General features: G+C 38.4%; 1 protein-coding gene across 2 annotated transcripts in view; it reads left to right on the top strand.

Annotated features, from left to right (window-relative positions):
• FSTL5 (follistatin like 5) overlaps nt 1-21185 on the top strand; it is a 568085-nt gene that overhangs the window by 440838 nt on the left and 106062 nt on the right. For both annotated transcript variants that reach the window (XM_034772507.1, XM_034772508.1), the window contains 2 exons: nt 2149-2269; nt 15094-15255. In XM_034772507.1, the coding sequence (XP_034628398.1) occupies nt 2149-2269; nt 15094-15255 (283 nt within the window). The remainder of the gene's footprint in view (nt 1-2148; nt 2270-15093; nt 15256-21185) is intronic.

Genomic DNA, 21185 nt, shown 5'->3' with positions numbered 1-21185 from the left:
CGTCTTTGATGAATCAATGAACAGTCTCTACTCATCTGGATCGTGAATGATGTCGAGGGCTGCCATCACACCATCGATGTTGTTGCCGGCTACAAGATCACCTTCCATGAAGAAGAATGGGACAAGATCCTTTTGACGGTCACGGTACATGGAAACCCTTACATCACCTGCCAGGAGATTCCACTGCTGTAGTCTGGAGCCCAACAGCTCTGCCTTACTCTTGGGTAGTTCCAAATCCCTGACAAGGTCATTCAGTTCACCTTGTGTTATGAGGTGTGGCTCAGAAGAGGAGGATGGGAGAAAATGTGGGTCCTGTGACATTGATGGTTCAGGACCAGAAGTTTCATCCTCTTCCTCTTCCTCATCTGACTCAAGTGAGAATGATTCTGGTGCATCAGGAACCGGCAGTCCTCCTCCGTGGGGTAATGGGCATATACCTGATGGAATGTTTGGATAATGCACAGTCCACTTTTTCTTCTTTGACACACCTTTTCCAACTGGAGGCACCATGCAGAAGTAACAATTGCTGGTATGATCTGTTGGCTCTCTCCAAATCATTGGCACTGCAAAAGGCATAGATTTCCTTTTCCTGTTCAACCACTGGCGAAGATTTGTTGCACAAGTGTTGCAGCATGTGTGTGGGGCCCACCTCTTGTCCTGATCTCCAATTTTGCAGCCAAAATAAAGGTGATAGGCTTTCTTAACCATAGTGGTTATACTGAGCTTTTGTGATGCAAAAGTCACTTCACCACAAACATAGCAGAAGTTATCTGCACTGTTCACACAAATACGAGGCATCTCTGCTCACTTTGGCTAAACAGAAATGTGTCCCTTTGCAAAATCAAACACTGACAAATAAGAGAGCACGACACTGTATGATTTCTAGAGCTGATATAGGGCAAGTTGTTCAGCAGAGTGATGTAAGCTTCATTATGATTGCATCATCCATGACTTCTAGGGATAACATGATGCAATTCATATTATGTATGACGCAATACCAGCTTCAGATTGCATCATTCATTGTTTTGCCTAAAAAACAAGTACTGTCCAAACCCATTCGTAGATTTATTCCTAGATCCAGTCAAAGATGTATTTTAGTCATTTCTGGTTTAAATTGAGATCCCTTCCCTTTATAACTCACTTATCCTCCGCCATTCCCAAGTCAAGGGTCGTATATACTGACCCAATAGCATATCTTGAAAACTAGAGCCAATCAACAATTTTAAGCATGATTTTCGTTCTCAGTGACCCAGAATTAGTAAAGTTTGACTACATTTATTTCAGAAGCATTTTGGCTGTAGAGCAGTGTAATTGTCGTAACTGATAACCTCTTTTTGTAAATTTGAGGTTATATCTTGTTACTAAAACTAATGTTTTAAACTTGGCACTTTTATTCCAAAGATTTCACATCACTTTATAATGAAAAGTAAATATTGTCATCACCATTTTGCAGATGGGGAAAACTAAGGAATAGAAAAGTAGTGACTTGTATACGGTGAGACCTCGGCAGTAGGGAACCAAACCTAGGGTTTCTGATTTCCAACCTGTGTCCTAATCCTGTGGAACCTGTCTACTAATTAAAGTGGAACTAGAAGATATAATTTAACAGTGAGAGCAAACTTCATGAAAAATAAACTTTTTTTCTGTATAATAGCTCATGTCCAAGGGTAAATATAATCTTATTCCTGCAACATGTTGTTTAGTTTGTTACTTTAAAACATTACATATATTGGACAGTGATTAATGTTTTTTTCCCCATGTGAACAGGTAGAGGCAATATTAACCTCTCCCCCATAACCACCATAATTAAATGTAAAAAATTAGATGCAATAAAAAGTATACTAACTCTAATTTTGAGGTTTAATGAGTTACAAAAAGAAAAGAGGTATTTCCTTTTACTTAAGATGAACTGCAGGGCAGGGAAGGCACACACAAAAGCAAAGCTATAGATAAAATATTAACACCAAAGTCTGCTCTTATGTATACCACCAATGCCTATCTGGAGTTACTCAATTTTCTTCAGCATATTCTGGTTTGAAATATAGATGTTTGATAGTTGCATCAGCTCAGTTGCCAAGGTGAAGAACACAATTATTGTAGTGCTGCTGAAGTAATTATGATCACCTTGTTTTTAATCTTTCCCTGTAGGATTTTGGAGATGATGGGTCCTTGTACATTACTAAGGTTACCACAACTCACATGGGAAATTACAGCTGCTATGCCGATGGCTATGATAATCTCCATCAGACTCATATCGTCCAAGTAAATGGTAAGGAAGAATGTTCTAATTGCCAGTCATAGGGCAGACTCTGGATATTATTTGGTATATTGTTTTTTTCAGTTATTTAACTTTATATTACAGCTGAATACAATAGTAGATAGAGCAGGCAATATGTTTTCGTTAATAGCTTTCCTTCTGTGTATAAGATTGCAGGAAAACAAAATATAATCACAGTATTTAGTGATCCTACATAAATAATACTTATTAAAAAGAATAATACAAAACCAAACATTTTTCTCTTAATGTTGTTAATGCACATTATTACCATGCTATTTGTACAATAGGTATTTATTAAAAAAAAGTAATTTTAAATAGCAACATAAACATTATACTGTACAATCTGTGAAAAATGTGTTTGCAGCTCTATTTCTCTGCAAAAATATTAAGTATAATACAAATTGCAAAAAAAAACCACATTTGTTTTTAAAATTAAAAGCCTTAAGTGTTGAGCTTCAATTAATCTCCATGAGAATCATTGGCTTCTCTATTTTTTTAGAGATCAAAGCATCTGTTTAGGTGCCTAATTGTGGTTTTTGAAGTCCAAATTTAGGCTTCTGGTTTTGAAAATCTAGTCCAAAATGTTCAAAGCCTTTGTCAGCATATAAAGCCTCATTCCTGTATTCCTTACTCAGGGAGAACTTCAACTGGAATCAGTAATAGTATCCTTAACATCTGCCCTTCCTTTGGCTTGCAAGACACTGTCCTCTTCTCATTCTCCTCCCACCTCTCAGGTTGTTCTTTCAAGTTATTTTTGAGTGGTCATCCTCCACCTCTGTTAGACTGTTGTCTGAGTATACTGCAAGAAGGACAAAAGACTTTTTATGGGTTTTAATCAGGCCACAACTTTATTATATATATGTCTGGGACTACCTGACAGATAAAGTGTACAGTGCAGGCAAATCCATGCTTATTTAAATCAATTCTCCAGGGCTTTCACCAGCCCCCCTTTGTTTCCATCTAGGTCCCCCAGCCGATCCATGGCTTGGACCTTACCATCCACCAGCCTCGTAAGAGGGTTTAGGAGGGCTATGAGAATGGAGGAGGTTGGCTCCCTGCTGTACCAATCATAGGAGTCCCCGAACCCCCTTCCCCGTTCTGTTCCTTTATCGGGGACCTCCTTTTAAATCCTTTAGCAGGCCATTTATCTGGTCACTGGCTGGGCTCCCTATAGAGTACCTGCACTGAACTTCCACCCAATATTACAAAATAAGTCGCGACATATGGCCTACCACCTTTTCTATTCACCAGAAAAGGTTCATCCTCACACCTGCTGTGAGGAAGGCGAAAAAACCACACTCCACCGAAGCCAATTCTGGTGGTGCGGAAAAATTCCTTCCCAGTCCCCCTTTAAAAGGGGTGACTAGCGTAGTGCCCACAACAGGTCCTAAACCAGCCTGCCATTCGCGTCCACTAGGGGAGGGAGGGTGGGTGTTGGCTTCCTCACTGCTTGGACATAGAGACTTGCCCCACCCAGGTTTCGTACCTTTATGCACATTCCTGGGGGGGGGTCATTGTCCTCCCTCTTCCCCCTCCCTCCCCCCAAGCAGAGCTGCCTTCTTTGGTAAGCCCAGACAAATTCTGCCCCCCTTTAGTTGTGGTGCAGTCATTCATAGGGATACTCATGGGGCTCAGTCCATGCCTCCCTCTCCTTTTCTGTTTTATCATTTCTTTGAAAGACTTTTTTGTCTGTGCTCATGGCTTCAATTTCCATGTTTATGATGATATTTACCTTTCCACTACCAATTTTAATATTCTTCATCTAATCCGATATTTTTGGTCAGGATTAAAGATTTTAAGGTCTCTTGCTCTGTAATCTGGCCCTAGATGTCTGGCCAGCAGCCAAAAACTCCTTATCTTTCTTCTGAAGTCTACTCCATTCTCCCAGTTTTTGTTACTGTTGGTACCACTACTGTTCTCCTTGTTAGCTAGACCCAAATTCTTGTCAACTTTGACTCTCCCTGTCTGTCTGTTCAGATCCATTAAACATGTGTCCACTCCCTGACACTACTTCTTTCAACTCTACAATATGTCCTTTCCTCTCTGTCCAGACATCTGTGATTCTCATCCATGCTCTCATTATTTCCTCCCTTGATAACTAAAATCTTCTCACTGGCCTCCCTGATATCCACATTTTTGTTCATCCATAAAAAATACACCATTTCCTTGCCCTTCAATGTGACTACATCCACCACCTCCACCTTTGTATTCCCCTGGTAACTCTGCTTTCTCCATCACTTCAAATTCAAGATTCTTGTTATTGCCCTAACTTAGTTTCTTCATGATTATTCACTCTCACATTGTCTTCCCATTCCCTCTGTTCCTTCAATGCTGTCAGCCTTGAATGCCTATTTGTCCATATCTTTCACAAGTGTCTCTGTATTTTCTTCCATGCAGCCTGTTGCAGGTTGAATGCCCTTCCTGAAGTAATGCATAAAAGCACTAACCTTCCTCCTTCAAATCTCTCCTCAAGCTTTGATGCCAACAAGAAGCCAGCCAATTAACTCTGGCTAAACTGAGGAGGAAATAGAGACAGCTGATATTTATTTAAAGATAAACATAAAACCTGAAATTTGAACATATAGCAAGGCTATATAACTACATGGACATATTAGTATTACCCTTATCGTCATCCTCTTCCCCCACCACTTCTTATGTCTTGTTTCAGATTCAGCTATAAGCTTAGTGGGGCAGGGGCCATGTCTTCTATGTGTTTGCATAGTGCTTAGCAGAATAGGGACCCTATCCTGATGAGGGGCTTTTTTGGGTGTTACTATAGCACAATTAATAGTGTTATGCAGTTCTTAATGTATGGCATTTTGATCCAATTTAGCACTCCTTACTCAGGCAAAACTTCTGTTGAAGTATGTGCAAGCTTTGCCTGAGTAAGCAATGCTAAATTCTTCCTAAAAATTATACATCAATGGCCTGATTGTCAAAGTACTGAGCACCTGCTTTGTTGCTGCTGCTCTGGTTGTTTATTATTTATATTGCTGTGGTGCCTAGAAGCCCTAGTCCCATTGTGCCAGGCACTATACATGAATATAACAAAGAGATGGTCCTTGTCCTGAGGAACTAAAAAAAGAGACAACCGATGGATACAACAGATAGGCAGAGAGTGCACAAGGAAACAATGAGAAGTAACTTCTTCAACACCTTTGACTTTAGTATGATTTGTTGGTGCTCAACATTTCTGATAATCAGGCCATAAGAAATGCAGGATACTAGAGATGGAAACCATTTCATGCTTTTCTTGGCTATCTTCAGAAAAGCACTTTTCTTTCAGAATGGGTGCTTACACAATAAAACATCTACAGCTGAAATACTGATTTTTGTACACATTCTTGCAGTTGCAGGATATGTCCATCAGCATATTACTGTTACTGTTTGTTAGTCATTCGGAGCATATTGTAAACGTACATGGTGCTGAAGGCAATAGCTGCCTGTGCTACTACATGTCACTATCAGATTATTTAAAGCTACCCAAACAAATTGACTAGTCCATATTTTCTCTGCCCTGACAGCTGCTGCTCTAAGAATCAGTACTGGAGAGACCCCTTCTCTCATTAGTTTGGATACTGTTTTTCTTTAGCCTGTCAGATCTAGGATCAGGTTAAAATAATTCCTGATGGGCATTTAATGCCTAGGTTGGTGTATCATCTTATTATATACGTGAACTGTACCACTATGTATTTAATGTAATAGCAAGAGTATTGTATATTTGAAGACACTGTTACACAATTATTTTGTTTCTGTTGTAGCATTATCAAATGAAAGTGCATGCTGATTAAACCATTAGAATTTGTATGTTGTAGTTAAATAGGATGAAAAACATTAAGTTGAATGCTCTGGTCAAATGAACAGCACTTTCATAGATTACATCTGTACATCTAAACTATAATGTTCCTAGAGAGAGACAAGATAGTCAGTACTGATAGGCTAGGATAATGACTAATTAATATAATGACACTTGTCTAACAGAAGAGTCAAAAGATTAATAAGATAGTGAGGCTTAGTTGATCTTAACATCTAGCATGAGGGTACTTTGAAGACACTTTAATTAGATTTTAAGCACTTTTGCAACACACAGGTATGTTAATCCATATTTTCTCAGAAGTGTTTTCTATATATTTTGCATTCACCAGTTTGCCCAAACCTTAAACATTTAAAAAAAAATATTTTACACTTTGGCATATTTCTGAATTGGCATATTAAGTGTTAAAAACAAAATCAGTGAAGCCCTTATTTAAAAATACAATAATCACTGCATAAAAAGTTGCATTTTATGGACAGAATACATTCTTTTACTTTTTTATGTAAAGAATGTTTTGAGTGAAAATTAATTATTTTAAGCCTTTTCTCATACATATGGTAAATAGACAACTCATCACAAAACAATGCTGGTGCAGGAATAATTATTTTACTAATTAATTCTTTGCACTTATATAACACTTTACATTGTCAAAGTGTTACAGAATCATTAGATAATCCTAATAAGAGAGAATTTAAATTCTTGCTGTTGAGCATAGGATTGATCCCTTTCATCAAAATGTTTCCATGGGTCCACACTCAGTTTTCTCTCGTGAAATCAAGCTAAATTATGTTGCCAGCATACAGTAGGTAGATCTGTCACTACATGTTATGGGCCCAATATTGTAGTTATTCGCTGTGTAATTGACAGTGCATGACTGGGGACCTGTATTAAATGAACATATGTCATATTTGGAATTCCTTAAAACTCCACATGTAAAATGTAATTGTTAAAGAATTCTTCCTCATGACATGGATTATTTCTAACCTGAGGACTAAGATACAAGACTAACTAAACCTATTCAACAAAAATGTCTAAAGATTTGGCTCCACACTAAATGAATTATTCATCATGGGAACGTTTTTGGCTGGTCATTGAAGTCCTGCTTGATAGTGGAAAGCTCATGTAGCTGAGTCTTTCTAATGCAATAGATCATTCCCCACAATTTTGAATATGTCAAAAACTGAAATGGGATATTCTTAATTCCTTTATGAAATATCTATTTTTTAAAACTTAATTTTTGTCAACAAAATTTCTCCTAAAATTTTTGTGATTTGATGCTGATGAAATTGAGGGATTAATGGGCCATAAAATTTTGAACAGATTATTTAGATGTTGTAGTATTTTTGCATGTTTTTAAGATCTGACATGTTTCTATGTTGGAAACGTTAATGGTATGGGAGGATTTTTTCTTTGTTTGTTTTTGTTTTGGTGGCAAGAGATAATATGAAAATCATGAATAGAGAAAGCCTGTGCTAAGACAATGATGGGGTGGGGGGATTGATTTTAATGATTTAGACAAAGAGGCATTGGCTAGTTCACTAGCCCATCACATATTTATAAAATCAGCCCCATAATTTTTCATTGAAGGCTTGTTTTAGTCACAAAAGAACACAGTGGAAATAGAACACCACAAATGCAGTGGTGAGTTACCAGTATTTTAAAGACATTTGTATTTGTTCCATTGAGCCTATTTCTAACCCTTTTTACAGCAGCTGTATGACTAAACTGTAGAAGACCAGTGGCAGAATTCTTTAAAACAATAGAAAATTATGGCAGCAGCAAAAAGCTTTTTTAAAAAAATCTAACTTTTTGATTGGTTTACTTGTGAGTGACCATACGATTCACCTCCAATTCATTCTTGTTTTCTCCTGGAATAAAACACTTGCAGTCAGTCAGCTATTCATCCTAAATATCCCCACCCACTGCTCTCAAAGTACCTACATCATGCAATTTTCCTACTCGAATCACAACAGTTCAGTTAGTTCTGAAGATAACAGATCACACTTGATGCTAGAGGAAAAAAAGAATAGATTGTATCATAGAAGAGTTACTTTACTTCTTTGCTCTGGGATGCTATGCTTTATTCTAACTGAATGTATTTATTAAGGACCAGAGAGGAAAATAAATCAATCTTTTTGTTGTTGTTCTTTGGGATTATGTTAGTGTGATATGATTAGAACAATTTACAGTAACCTGAGGTTTCAAATGATGACTCCACTACAGCTGACACATGCAAGCTCTCAAAAGTGCCCTGGGAAAAGCATAATGTAGATATCTTAGAAGTAATTGCATTTGGGTTTTCTTTTTCTCATTACCTGAACATTTACTGTGTCATCTGAGTATATGATGTTGTTCTTATGGATCTATTCTCTCTATGCACATGGATGTTAATCTTACTGATTCTACTGGGAGTTATGTGCACAATATCTAGATGAGACCAGATCCTTATTTACAGCTCAGTTGTTCTCACATGTAAATGTAATGACCATAAATATAATTGTATGGCTTTTCCAAAGGATAAATTCCAGGACTTGACACATTTTGTGATAAAAAAAAGTCAAGGATTTCATCTGTTAATTCAGGCATATTTTTTTTAAAAAGCTGGAATAGAAACAGTTTGAATTCCATTGTGTATTTTACAGAAAAGCTAAATAAGTAATAACATAACATGATATCTTTATCTCTGCTCGTTACTATTGATTTTTTTCCCCCAAAAGACCCACTGACTTCTATGGAACTTCCATGCAGAATGGTTGCATGTGTTCTCCTCATGCCACATTTGGGTTCTGGACTAAACACTCTTCAGTGAGGTCTACAAAGGAACAATCAGTGAGCTAGATCCTTAGATTTACACCAGCTGAGGAACTGGCCTGTTGTACTCAAGTACCTTTTAACTTGAACAGCATTTTGCATCCAAGTCAGATATTTCTCTTTAATTGTAAAAGAAAAGATGATCCTGTAGAGCATTAGTAGTTTCCAGTTCATTATGGAATTATTACTATTTTTTACTAAATGGATTTCATCTCATTTGTAGTGTTTATTTTTCTCTGGGGAATAAGGATCCACAACTCTTGCCTGAGGCATCATTCCTAGAAAAATCATATTACTGTAAGATTTATTAACTAGATATAGATTTCTTCTGTATCACATTCAAATCAAGTAATTGCATGTACTTTGATGGTCTTAGTTGCAAAGAGTGTAGGTCAGAACCTTCTTTGATTCATTTAATTTGGCAGGGCTCTGATGAGGGGACCTAGGAACCCTATCCTCACCATTTCTGTCCATTATAAAACTTTTGGTTCAAGTATTCAAGCATTTGCTTTTAAAATAGTTCATTAATGAGTCTTTTAGCATGCAGGCTTAAAATTTTCTTTCCACGAGCATTCTTGCAAGTAGAACTCAATTGTACAAAAGTTCAGATGGAGAACACAAAGGGGGCACAACAACAGCTGTTCCAAATTAGTTATTAAATGTGAGCAAATATTCTTAGGGTGAAGCACATTTCTTAGGGTGTATCACAACCAGGCTCTGGAAAAAATAGTATGAGGTTGTGTCATTAAAGAATGTATTATAATGCATAGAAACCGGGGACATAATATAGTTTGTATTAATAGACTTAATTCTGGCATTTCTTAACCTTTGAGTGCTTTAAAAAGAAAGCAGGCAGAACATATTATACTACAACTGCAATTATAATGCTTCCCTTCCACATATCATCAGCAGACCATGAGCTCTGGAGTCTCAGCACAACACACAGATCACATGGGCTAAATGACTAAACAGCAGTTATGACATAATAGCAGATATGCATTGTGGACAACTCACTAGAGGAAGATGCATAATTAATTGAAATAGTATGTTATATATACACTAGTAATCCCATTTTACAGACAACATAGCCAAGCACATATATCTGGCAGATTCTACCTGAGAAGCAGAATGGATAAGATTAAGACCTCCCACCTTGAGTAATCTTACTGTGGGGTGTGAAGCTTATTCAATAATAAATTTTGAGAAAAACACCGCATTATTAATCATTTATCAAAAATGGTTAGCTTAGAATGCATGATCTCCTGGTCCCCAGCCCTGTGCAACTTCCCTAGGACAGAGGGTATTTTAAGGAGATAGAGGGAATATACTCAGATGAAACAGTGATTTTAGCAACAGGCCTTAAGCAAGCTCTAATGAGCTTAGTGCACACTGCAAATGGCAATTTTTGATATCTTAAAAGTCAGCTGATTCTGAATGGAGTTTCATGGGGAAAGTAAAGGCCTCTCCCTGTTGCTGGGCCTACTCCCTTCCAGATTTAAAGATTTACAGGGAAACAATGTTGTCTAGTGCTTAGAACATTGGCTTGGCACTCAGGGTTCTATTCCTGGCTCTGTCAGTGGCCTATTGGTAGGGTGACCAGACAGCAAATGTGAAAAATTGGGAGGGGAGTTGGGGGTAATAGGAGCCTATATAAGAAAAAGACCCCAAAATCGGGGCTGTCCCTATAAAATCAGGACATCTGGTCACCCTACCTATGGGTGACTTTGGGCAATTCTCTTCACCTTCCTGTGCCTTAGTTTCTTCTTACAGTATGTGCTTTAGACATATGACTGTATATGTGTGTATTTTATTATAAAGTATTTCACAATAATTGACCTGAGGCTATCCAACTAATTGTACTTAAGTTCCAGAGCCAAACCACCTGTTTAAATGAGCTCCAGAGGTACAGGCCACACTAATCTGCTGTTCTAACAGTGCCCTTAGCCAAAAAATAACAATAATCAAAAGCACTTATCAAGGTCTTGTAAAGGTGCTACAGTACATGCTTTATCAGTGAAAGTCTGCTATGTAACATGTCACTATTGGCAGAAAAAGGATGTGATATCACAGTGGGAATATTCCTATTAGTAATCAATGATTAAGCAAGTTTTCTTAAATTTGCTAATTAGATTTTTTTAAGCAAAAGTAATTGGTGATCTTATCTTTAATTATGCATTAAATAGCAGGAACTTTGAGCTTCTTTGTAAAAAACAAGTTGTAATGAAGGTTAAAGAAACATACCTCCCTTTTCCCCAGGGTTTATTTCCTATAATTAAATAGAATTTGGAGCACTTAACTGGTGTCACAAAACACAGTTGGAGAGATAATGAACTAAGATAACTAAATGAAAAAAAATAATCCCATTCCAACATAATCAGTTAAATATTTCAAGTGTTATCCAACTGTTTACAAGAAATGCCCCAGCATGTTGTCGCATTAGGATCCTGTTAATAAAGAAATACCTCAGATTTCTGCCTACTAAGAAATACACCAAAGTATTGTACCTCGGGAAGGATGTGTAAAATTAGAGGTAGCACAGAGGTTCTAATATATAGAATTACAGACTAAAGGCTTCCAAACAATAGATATGGCAGACTAAAACATCCTTTTCTCAATAAATTTAGACTTGCTTTTATCCCTGAAAGAAAAATCTTTATCTGTTACTTCCTGCAAGTGTCATAGAACAGCTATAGGCACTCTTCCATTTCCTAAAAATAAACAGTTCTATTAGCTAAATAGTTCGACAAACTCCTATACTTACTAATATATCAACCTGATTACAGTAACTCCTCACTTAATGTTGTAGTTATGTTCCTGAAAAATGCAACTTTAAGTGAAACAATGTTAAACTAATCCAATTTTCCCATAAGATTTAATGTAAATGTGGGGGGTTAGGTTCCAAGGAATTTTTTGGGGGGCAGACATAAGGCATTATATACTGTACAGTACTGTACTGTGGTTGGGAATACCCTGGCTTACCCCACACAGGCCGCTGCAGGCAAGGATGTTAGGAAGCACCTTTGCAGCAGCAGCTTCCCCGGAGAAGAACAGGCTCGGACTTTGCTGGGAATGCTCCAGGCCCACCTCTTCCCACCCCCCACTCCACCTCCTCTCTGGAGCATGCCACATCCCTCCCTCCCCCCAAAAAAGTCCTAAGCGCCTCCAAACAGCTGTTTGGTGGTGCTTAGGACTTTTGGGGGAGGAGGGGGAGGAGCAGAGACACAGTACTTCCCTGCTCCTGCCCCTCTCTTCCAGAAAGTCCTAAGTCCTAAGCACAAAGTGCTGGGAGGGAAGGGAAGGAGCAGAGAAGCCCCGTGTGTCCACTCCTCCCCCACCCTCCCAGAAAATCCTAAACGCTGCTAAACAGCTGTTTGGCGGCACTTAGGACTTTCTGGGAGGGAGGGGGAGTAGCAAAGACACAGCGCCATGCAGTAGTTATAGGTTATACTGTAGGTCTTCAAGTAGTATTTAACAAAGTGATAAAATGAATATAAGTTTCTGATTGCAACATAGCCATGAAATATGAATTTTTTCCTGCTTGCTGCTAGTGGAATTTTGGCTGTATCGGTTAAATGTGTAAAATATTGATAGCCAGTATTTCAGGAAAAGCATTCCCAAAAAACCTCTAAGGGCAATATGAAAAATGGCATACACAATATGTGTTAATGATTTCAATACTATTTAGCGTAATGAAGTATCGGTGGATACTGTATATATGGTTGCTGTTCTGAACCTTTCATTGGATCATTCAAGAGTTATTCCTTGACTTTTTTGTCCTTTCTGACATCTAATAATCAGCTGGCAGTGAAGGTGAAGTAAAGCATGTTGTGGCATGGTAATGGAAGGAAAGCATCTCTTCACCAGTTTTCAATTATTATTTTGTTGTTTATTCTTCCTTTATGTTTAAATACTGCCTGATACCATAGCATTTGGGCACCATAACAGCATTTAAATGTACATAAAATAGTACTTAAGAACAACCCATTTAAATTAATAAATAATGGGGAATATAATGAGTTTTAATCAAAGTAAAAAAGTGCAAGCATTTTGCCTCTAAACCTCATTAAATGTGAACTCTGATAGACCTTCAAGGTGCACAAATTTTACAGGTGCTCTGAACCATTGCTGTTGTATAGGCATCCAAAAGTAGTGACACATTAAGAATAACTCCTACACTGTGGATTATGTTGGTAAAAGGAAGAACACAAGGCACGGACACAGAGACCTTCCCCTTCCAATATACACTACTTCCATTTTATCCAGATTGAGCTTCTGCCAATATTCTGTTATCCATGTCACTACCTCTAGTAAGCTCTGGGAGGGCAGAGACACCACTGCATCCAGATTCAACAAAAGGAGACGTGAAGTTAAATATCATTCCCATATTAGCAATACTGCAGCCTAAAATGCAGGGTCTCTCAATTTCTCTTTTTATAGACTGTCTAATGGATGCCCCATGGAGGTATGCTATCCCCGCATATTTCAGTCCCTCTTCTCCCTTTATTCTCCTACCCTTTATGCCTCTGTACTCTTTCCATTTAATCTTTTTCTCTTATCATTAATTATTATGTTATTAAATTGCATACAATGTCTTAAATATGCATGAGATTTTTTCAGAACACAAAAAAAGGCATGCCCCAAATATCTTATGATCTACTGCCCCAATCCTGGAATTGAATCTGTGAAAGTGAATCTTTGTGTCCAAGTAGAGCCACGTTGACGTCCATGAGTCTCTATGCATGCATAAGGATCCTTCCACATAGATCCACTTGCATGTTTGGGGTCTAAACTTAAACTTAGAAATAATGTAACAAAGGATAAGAGGCAAAAAGTGGTGAAGGGTTGATGGAAGGCAGGCTCAGAGAATTATAATAAATGTAAGCAATTGTTCTAGTTTTTATATGTTTGCATGTTCAGGTTTTTATAGTTATGTCTTCTAAACGTTACTTGTAGTTCATCAGTAAAACTGATTGGAATTGTTTCTTTTTTTTCTTTTGTGGGAAAATGCTGATTTGTTGAAACTGAAACTTTTTTGTGGAAACAGTTGTTTTGACGATGCTTTTGTTGGGAAGGTGTCTCAGGTCCAGGAGGGTATCTCTGGGGAAGGAGGAGAGGGAAGAAGTGAAAGCAAAGATCTTCTGCTAATAGCCTGGTGGTTGGCACATACACCTGTGATGTAGAAGACCTGCATTCAAGTCCTTGCTCTGAATCAGGTAGAGCAAGGACTTGAAACTGGATATGGCTCTCTTCCCTAGTTTTTTCAGTAAACATTTCCAAACATCTCTGTTTTCTTCCAATATGCAATGAAAACAAAAATTGAAACCTTAAAGTTTTTCACAAAGCTAAATTCTTTTTATTCAGCCAGCCTTATTTATCAATTAAAATAATTATGACTATAGGAATTTTTGTATTGGATCAGACCCAGGTCCATCTCACCCAGTATCCTGTGTCTTGACAATGGCCAGCACCAGATACTTTAGAGGAAGGGACAGGAAACCCTGCAATAGGCAGGTGTGGGACGATCTGCCCCTCTTGAAAGTCTCTTTCTAATTCCTAAGAGTTGAGTGTTGACTTGCCATTCAAACATTTTTGTTAGCATCAACTATTTTAATCATGGATATTTTTGTTCATATAAAATGGATTAATGCTCGTTGCTTGGAAAAAGTGCTCTGTGAGGTGATGGGGTGAAGGGTGAGATTGGAAGATGCATGACAGTATAGGAGGAGGATGGAGGAGAATGTTTTTCTAAGAGTGTAAACCAACCAAAAATCTCAAGTCAAACTGTGAAGTGTCGGTAAAACATGATCAGAACATTATATATATAAGACCTAATGAAAGATGCTGGTATATTGTAAATGATTCATACAAATTCCTGCTCTTCAAAGGAAATATATATAAAGAAATCAATAGCAAACCCTAAGAACAACTGAATTAAAATTCAGAATTGTGCAGACACACTTTTGACAATGGAAAGAGGGATTTCTCAGAATGACATTCCTTTCTTTCAGAAATTGATTTGCTGTAGAATGCAATGCCAGATGCTGTTAAATATGCTGGTAATATCACATTAACCTTTCATTATTTCATTATATATGGCTTCAGGATTCTTAGAATCAACTGCTTGGAGAATTTTTTTGATAATCTGATAATTTTGCTTTTCATTTGACTGATAATTGTTTTTTGTATTCAGTTCCACCAGTCATTCGAGTCTATCCAGAGAGCCAGGCCAGGGAGCCTGGTGTGACAGCAAGCCTCCGATGCTACGCTGAAGGTATCCCAAACCCACAGCTTGGTTGGCTGAAGAATGGAATTGATATTACTCCAAAGTTATCCAAACAGTTAACTCTTCAAGGTAAAAAGGCATACTTACCCTAAGGGCATAGATATGTTTAAAAAAAAAAACCAGCACTACAGAGATTCTACAGTGGAATCTGACCTTTTATGCTGCTTTTATTTATCTGTTTAGAGAGGCATTGTGCCATTAGGTATGGCCCTGAACCAAGGAGGGAAGTGTGAATTGCACCACCTCAGGAGACACTGGGCCTTAGAGGTACCCTCTGAGCACAAATCCCTCCCTGCTTCCTTTTTGCTTGAGTGAGGAAATGGGGAGAGTAATTGATTCTGGCCTGTATCAGCAATAAATTTCAACACTGTACCTGTCCCCAGTCCTGCACTAGAGTTTATCTGTGTGGGCCAGCACAATGAAAAGGTGAGCTAAGACTTCTGCCACCCTGCCAACCTGTACCAGATAGAGAAAGTGATCTTAAACCCAAGATCCATGTGAGTGAAGGGTGATGATTCTTACTCTCCCTTACTCCCCTAGACAGGTCTGTGTAGTACAAGGCACAGTCCAGACGGTAGTTTAATTGCAATTCAGCACTAAATTTTTTGACTTGGAACAATTTATGCTGTTCTTGCCATTTGCTTAATTTAGGAGCAAATAATATGTTTAAAAAAAGATAACCAAGAATCTCAGTTATTGTTTTTATTTGTTACACTGGTGTAAATCCAAACTCATTCTATTGACATAAATGGAGTTTTTCCAGATTTACTCCACCATAAATGAGAGCAGAACTTGGCCCAATGTTCCAAATTAATTTTTTACTCTAACTCCATTGAAAACAAAAGAGTTTACTTTAGGGATGGATTAGGATTTAAGTGAATTTTGTAAATTTTGCAGTTTCTGTTAAGACAAGCAAAATCTGTTCACTGAGATAAGTAAAGAATGACTAGAACAGAGCATTAATCAGTTATTGGACATTATAATGAAACATATATAAAGTCATTAGTAAAGGTGTCTCATATCATTTTGTGACACATGCTATAAATAAAGTACAAGCAAGGAGCTGAACAAAGACTCTGCCAAAAGCCAGGCTGAAAATATATTCTTTTAAAATTTAAAAACCACCCTTGCCTCCTGAACAGGAATTGGCAATACACGAAGCACTAATACAATTGTCCAGCAATACTAGCAGTTTCCTCTGTAGATTAAGTAGAAGACTCCAAGTGTTCAGTATCTGAATTATCATATCCTATTTTGCAGCCTTTACTCACAATGGATGTGTCTTCACAGAACAGTTATCTTGAGTTATAACTTGAGTGTTAACCCAGGTGAACTCCTCTCCATACAGAAACATCTCTAGCTTGAGTTAAGTGGTGCTTTAACTCAAGCTAGCTAGATCTTGGGGGTAGGAGGGAGGCGGTTGTTAAAGCTCTGTTGCTGTTGAAGCTTGAGATAGAAATTCAATGTGGATGCAACAGCTGGAATTACAACCATTCATCAGCAGCTAATGCAATCACTCTGTGCTGATAATCAAGTCACTCTGTGTAATTCCACTATTGTTCTGAAGTATGGGCAAGCTTTCTGAAGCTAGGTTAGTTTGAGTGCAGTTAACTCTAGGGTGCTAACTCCAGCTAGCTGTGATGTGAAGACATATCTGATGAATGGTACTTATTCATGTGAGTAGTCTCATTGTAGTAAGTGGGGAAAGTGAATATCTGTTACTTGACCTGAAAATGGGTTGCAGAATTGAGCCATTAGTGTGCATCCAGAGGGTTTGTACTGAGGCATCTAGCCCATGGTTCAACCCTGCTAGTTTTAGTGCATAGGCTTAACCAGGTCTGTCTACCCATGCTGGGAAGTAAGTTCCCAGCTGCAGTGTAGACTTGCCTTAAGTGATTGGAAAAAAATCCTCTCCTCTGAGAAATATGCAGGTGTGAGTTAGCAAGAATTGTGCAGCATTTTTGAAAATGTGTTCTTTTCTATCTTTTTGTAGAAGTATTTCATGACAAAGTGTGTCATGATTTTTATTTTGAAAATGCGCCAAGGCCAGATTCTGGCACCCTTACTCAGGGTGAATAGTGAGTAGTTCTACTAATGCCAGTGAGGCTATTCAAGGAGTAAGGTACAACTCAATAGAAGTAAGCTGTCAGAATATAGAGAAAACCCTCAAAGTTGGTTTTAGACAGCACTGAAATGTGGATACCACTTTTGGCTGGAAATTGGACAGAGGGTAGGCTTCTTCATAAGATTTCTAAATGTAATGAATCTGGTCAGATAAGAAATATCACAAGATTAGCCTTTTGCAGTATTTCAGTGCTTCCTGTCATAGCCAAAGTCATGATACAGAGACACACAAAAATGAAAGAAAAAGAAAAATAATCAACATTTTCCAACTCCTAACAAAATCCGCTTCTGGTTCATTTCAAGTTTGGATGAAGATTCAGGTCAGTTCTTATCAGCCTCCAGGCTTCCTAATGTCCAGAATGCAGTCTCACATAATACTATACAGCTTTATTTTGTGTATGACTTTCCACACATATGTTATCCACAAATACTTTAAAATGTTAACTAATTGCTAAAAACAGAGGAAGGATATAAGTTCCCATATGTTTTTGTTTTAATATTTAATACAAATTTGTAAATAATGCCAATCTAGTTCTCTAATATGAAAGAAGAACCCCAAGCCACAAAGTCTAGTTCTAGATCTAAACTTTCCCAAAATTTGGAGTGGGATCAAATCCTAGGGGTCCAGTTTTGTCCTTAACTCTAAAACAAAATTTAAATAATCCTCTATTTCCCAACATGAGATTCAATTGCTCTGATGGATCTAATTTTTAGTGTATTTTTAGTCATTTAGGTCTACATTTCGAAAAGTAATTAGTGATTGTAAGTGCCTCAACCTTTTCCCAAGTTGGGACACCTCAAAAGGGTCTGATTTTTTTCCCAGGCAGATGCACAGAATTCTTGAAAATCAGGCCTTAATAAGGTGTCCCAACTTGGGAAAAGGTTGAGGCACTTACAATCACTAATTACTTTTTGAAATGTTTGTGTTTTTACTTATTTACTGCTATAAGATATTTCTTGGGCTTTGATAGGAGCTTTGATTGAACATCCGTTGAAATGGATATAATGTAAGGGAGCATGGGAGATCCTGCAGCTTTTAAAGTACAGCTGCATACTTATTTCTATATTAGCAACTTGTACTTTATATAAAGTGTAAATTAAAGGCCAATCTTGGCATCTCTCTCTCTCTCTCTCTCTTTATTAAAGTGCAGTTTTACCCACTTAATCCCAAGGATTTCCCATCCTTTCATAGGAGAGGGTCCCCCAATGCTGGGAGTTACTATGTTGTCAGCAAAGAGCAACACCTGCATTAGAAGGCTGCCTAAACAATAAAAGGCAGACAAAGGGAATGATCCCGTGGATCTCAGGTCTGTCTGAATGCAGGGTAAATAGTTCGTTGAGCTACCTTCTGTTCCATGTGCAGAGCTACTTGTTGTCCATCCTGTTCTTGGATGATCTGCCACTTTAAGGGACTCTGTGGTGTTAGTCTCCCTCCACAACTCCATTATTTTCAACTTCAAAGGTAGGGATGGGGCAGAGACTCCTCTAGACAGAAACAACAAAGAGTCTGGTGGCACCTTAAAGACTAACAGATTTATTTGGGCATAAGCTTTCGTGGGTAAAAACCTCACTTCTTCGGATGCATAGAGTGAAAGTTACAGATGCAGGCATTATATACTGACACATGGAGAGCAGGAGTTACTTCACAAGTGGAGAACCAGTGTTGTCAGGGCCAATTCGATCAGGGTGGATGTAGTCCACTCCCAATAATAGATGAGGAGGTGTCAATTCCAGGAGAGGAAAAGCTGTTTCTGTAATGAGCCAGCCACTCCCAGTCCCTATTCAAGCCCAGATTAATGGTGTTAAATTTGCAAATGGATTTTAGTTCTGCTGTTTCTCTTTGAAGTCTGTTTCTGAAGTTTTTTTGTTCAATGATAGTGACTTTTAAATCTGTAATAGAATGACCAGGGAGATTGAAGTGTTCACTTACTGGCTTATGTATGTTACCATTCCTGATGTCCGATTTGTGTCCATTTATTCTTTTGCGGAGGGACTGTCCGGTTTGGCCAATGTACATGGCAGAGGGGCATTGCTGGCACATGATGGCATATATAACATTAATGGATGTGCAGGTGAATGAGCCTTTGATGGTGTGGCTGATGTGGTTGGGTCCTCTGATGGTGTCGCCAGAGTAGATATGGGGACAGAGTAGGCAACGAGGTTTGCTACAGGGATTGGTTCCTGGGTTGATGTTTCTGTGGTGTGGTGTGTAGTTGCTGGTGAGTATTTGCTTCAGGTTGTGGGGTTGTCTGTAAGCGAGGACTGGCCTGCCTCTCAAGGTCTGTGAGAGTGAGGGATCATTTTCCAGGATAGGTTGTACATCGTGGATAATGCGCTGGAGAGGTTTTAGCTGGGGGCTGTATGTGATGGCCAGTGGTGTTCTGTTATTGTTCTTGTTGGGCCTGTCCTGTAGTAGGTGATTTCTGGGTACCCGTCTTACTCTGTCAATCTGTTTCCTCACTTCCCCAGGCGGGAATTGTAGTTTTACGAATGCTTGATAAAGATCTTGTAGCTGTTTGTCTCTGTCTGAGGGGTTGGAGCAAATTAGGTTGTATCTTAGGGCTTGGCTGTAGACAATGGAGTTGTGGAGGGAGACTAACACCACCGGGTCCCTTAAAGTGGCAGATCATCCAAGAACAGAATGGACAACAAGTAGCTCTGCACATGGAACAGAAGGTAGCTCAACGAACTATTTACCCTGCATTCAGACAGACCTGAGATCCACGGGATCATTCCCTTTGTCTGCCTCTTATTGTTTCACAAAAGCACTTTCCTTTAGATGCTTCTGTTTGCAAGAGTGCTCCCCACACATCCCTTCAAGAGAGCTTTCATGGCATCCCAACCAGCTGTGCATCTTTTGGATGCTTCTCTGGCCCTTTCCACTACCAGGTCCCTTATTAGAGGGTTGAGTGTTCCTCCCCTCCCCGTCCCCAATACCTTAGCAAAACATAGGGCAGCCTATGTTTTGTAGATACAGACTAACACGGCTACCCCCTGATACTCTAGACAGAGAAGTGTCTGGGGAGTGAGACAGTGTAGAGTTTCTACCAACAATATACCAAAGTGCATCTGGGAAAAGAGCACAGATGGAAAAGTAGCAGATAGCTCTGTGCAGAGAGTGTTGCACCTACCCTTAAGGTGATCATCTTGAGCTCTACTAACCACTTCCACTCCCCTAAAAGACATACCCACTTTCCCCTTGAATACCATGGGAACATTCCCTTCTGCAGGACCACTGTCCATGGGAACATGCCTTTTGGACTCTGACAGCTCACTTGTGCTCTGGAGGGTTGTGAGGGGAGGTTCTTAATATTAGATGTCTAGAGATAAATAATATGAGGAGAATTATCTTTGTTCAAGGAAAACATATTTCATGCCTTCTTTCTTAATACACTTCATTAAAAATTAAATTATGGATAATCTTAATACATTTGTCCTATAACCTCCCTACCCTTTACACCTCAAATCAGTAGTAAAAAAAAAATGTAACGACTGGAACAAAAGAAATGTGCTCCTTGACAAGCTATATGCCACATCCCTGAGTCCCATTTTGTCCATATACAATAGTAAAAACCGGATTCTTAAACATGGATTCTGAAGTTGAGCAGGCACATTTTGCACTTACAGCAGAGTGGCACTCCTATTACAAAAGGGTATTTGTATAAAAATCATACAACACCTATCTACCCAAGTCCACATACAATTTCCCATTTGTACACACAAATATTGCTTTTGCAAGTACAAACTTGTGCACAAAACACTATTTGTGTGTACCGCTTCATAAGCATATATGAAATATTGCCTTGAGATTGTTAGAGACAGGTTTCCACAGAAGCTACTATAAAATCCTGTACAAACTTATCAGCTGCTATTCT

Source organism: Trachemys scripta, chromosome 5 (assembly GCF_013100865.1).
Source record: "Trachemys scripta elegans isolate TJP31775 chromosome 5, CAS_Tse_1.0, whole genome shotgun sequence".
Taxonomy (NCBI): Eukaryota; Metazoa; Chordata; order Testudines; family Emydidae; genus Trachemys; species Trachemys scripta.
The sequence above is the reverse complement of the archived record's forward strand: the minus strand, read 5'-3'. Positions and strand labels throughout refer to the sequence as shown.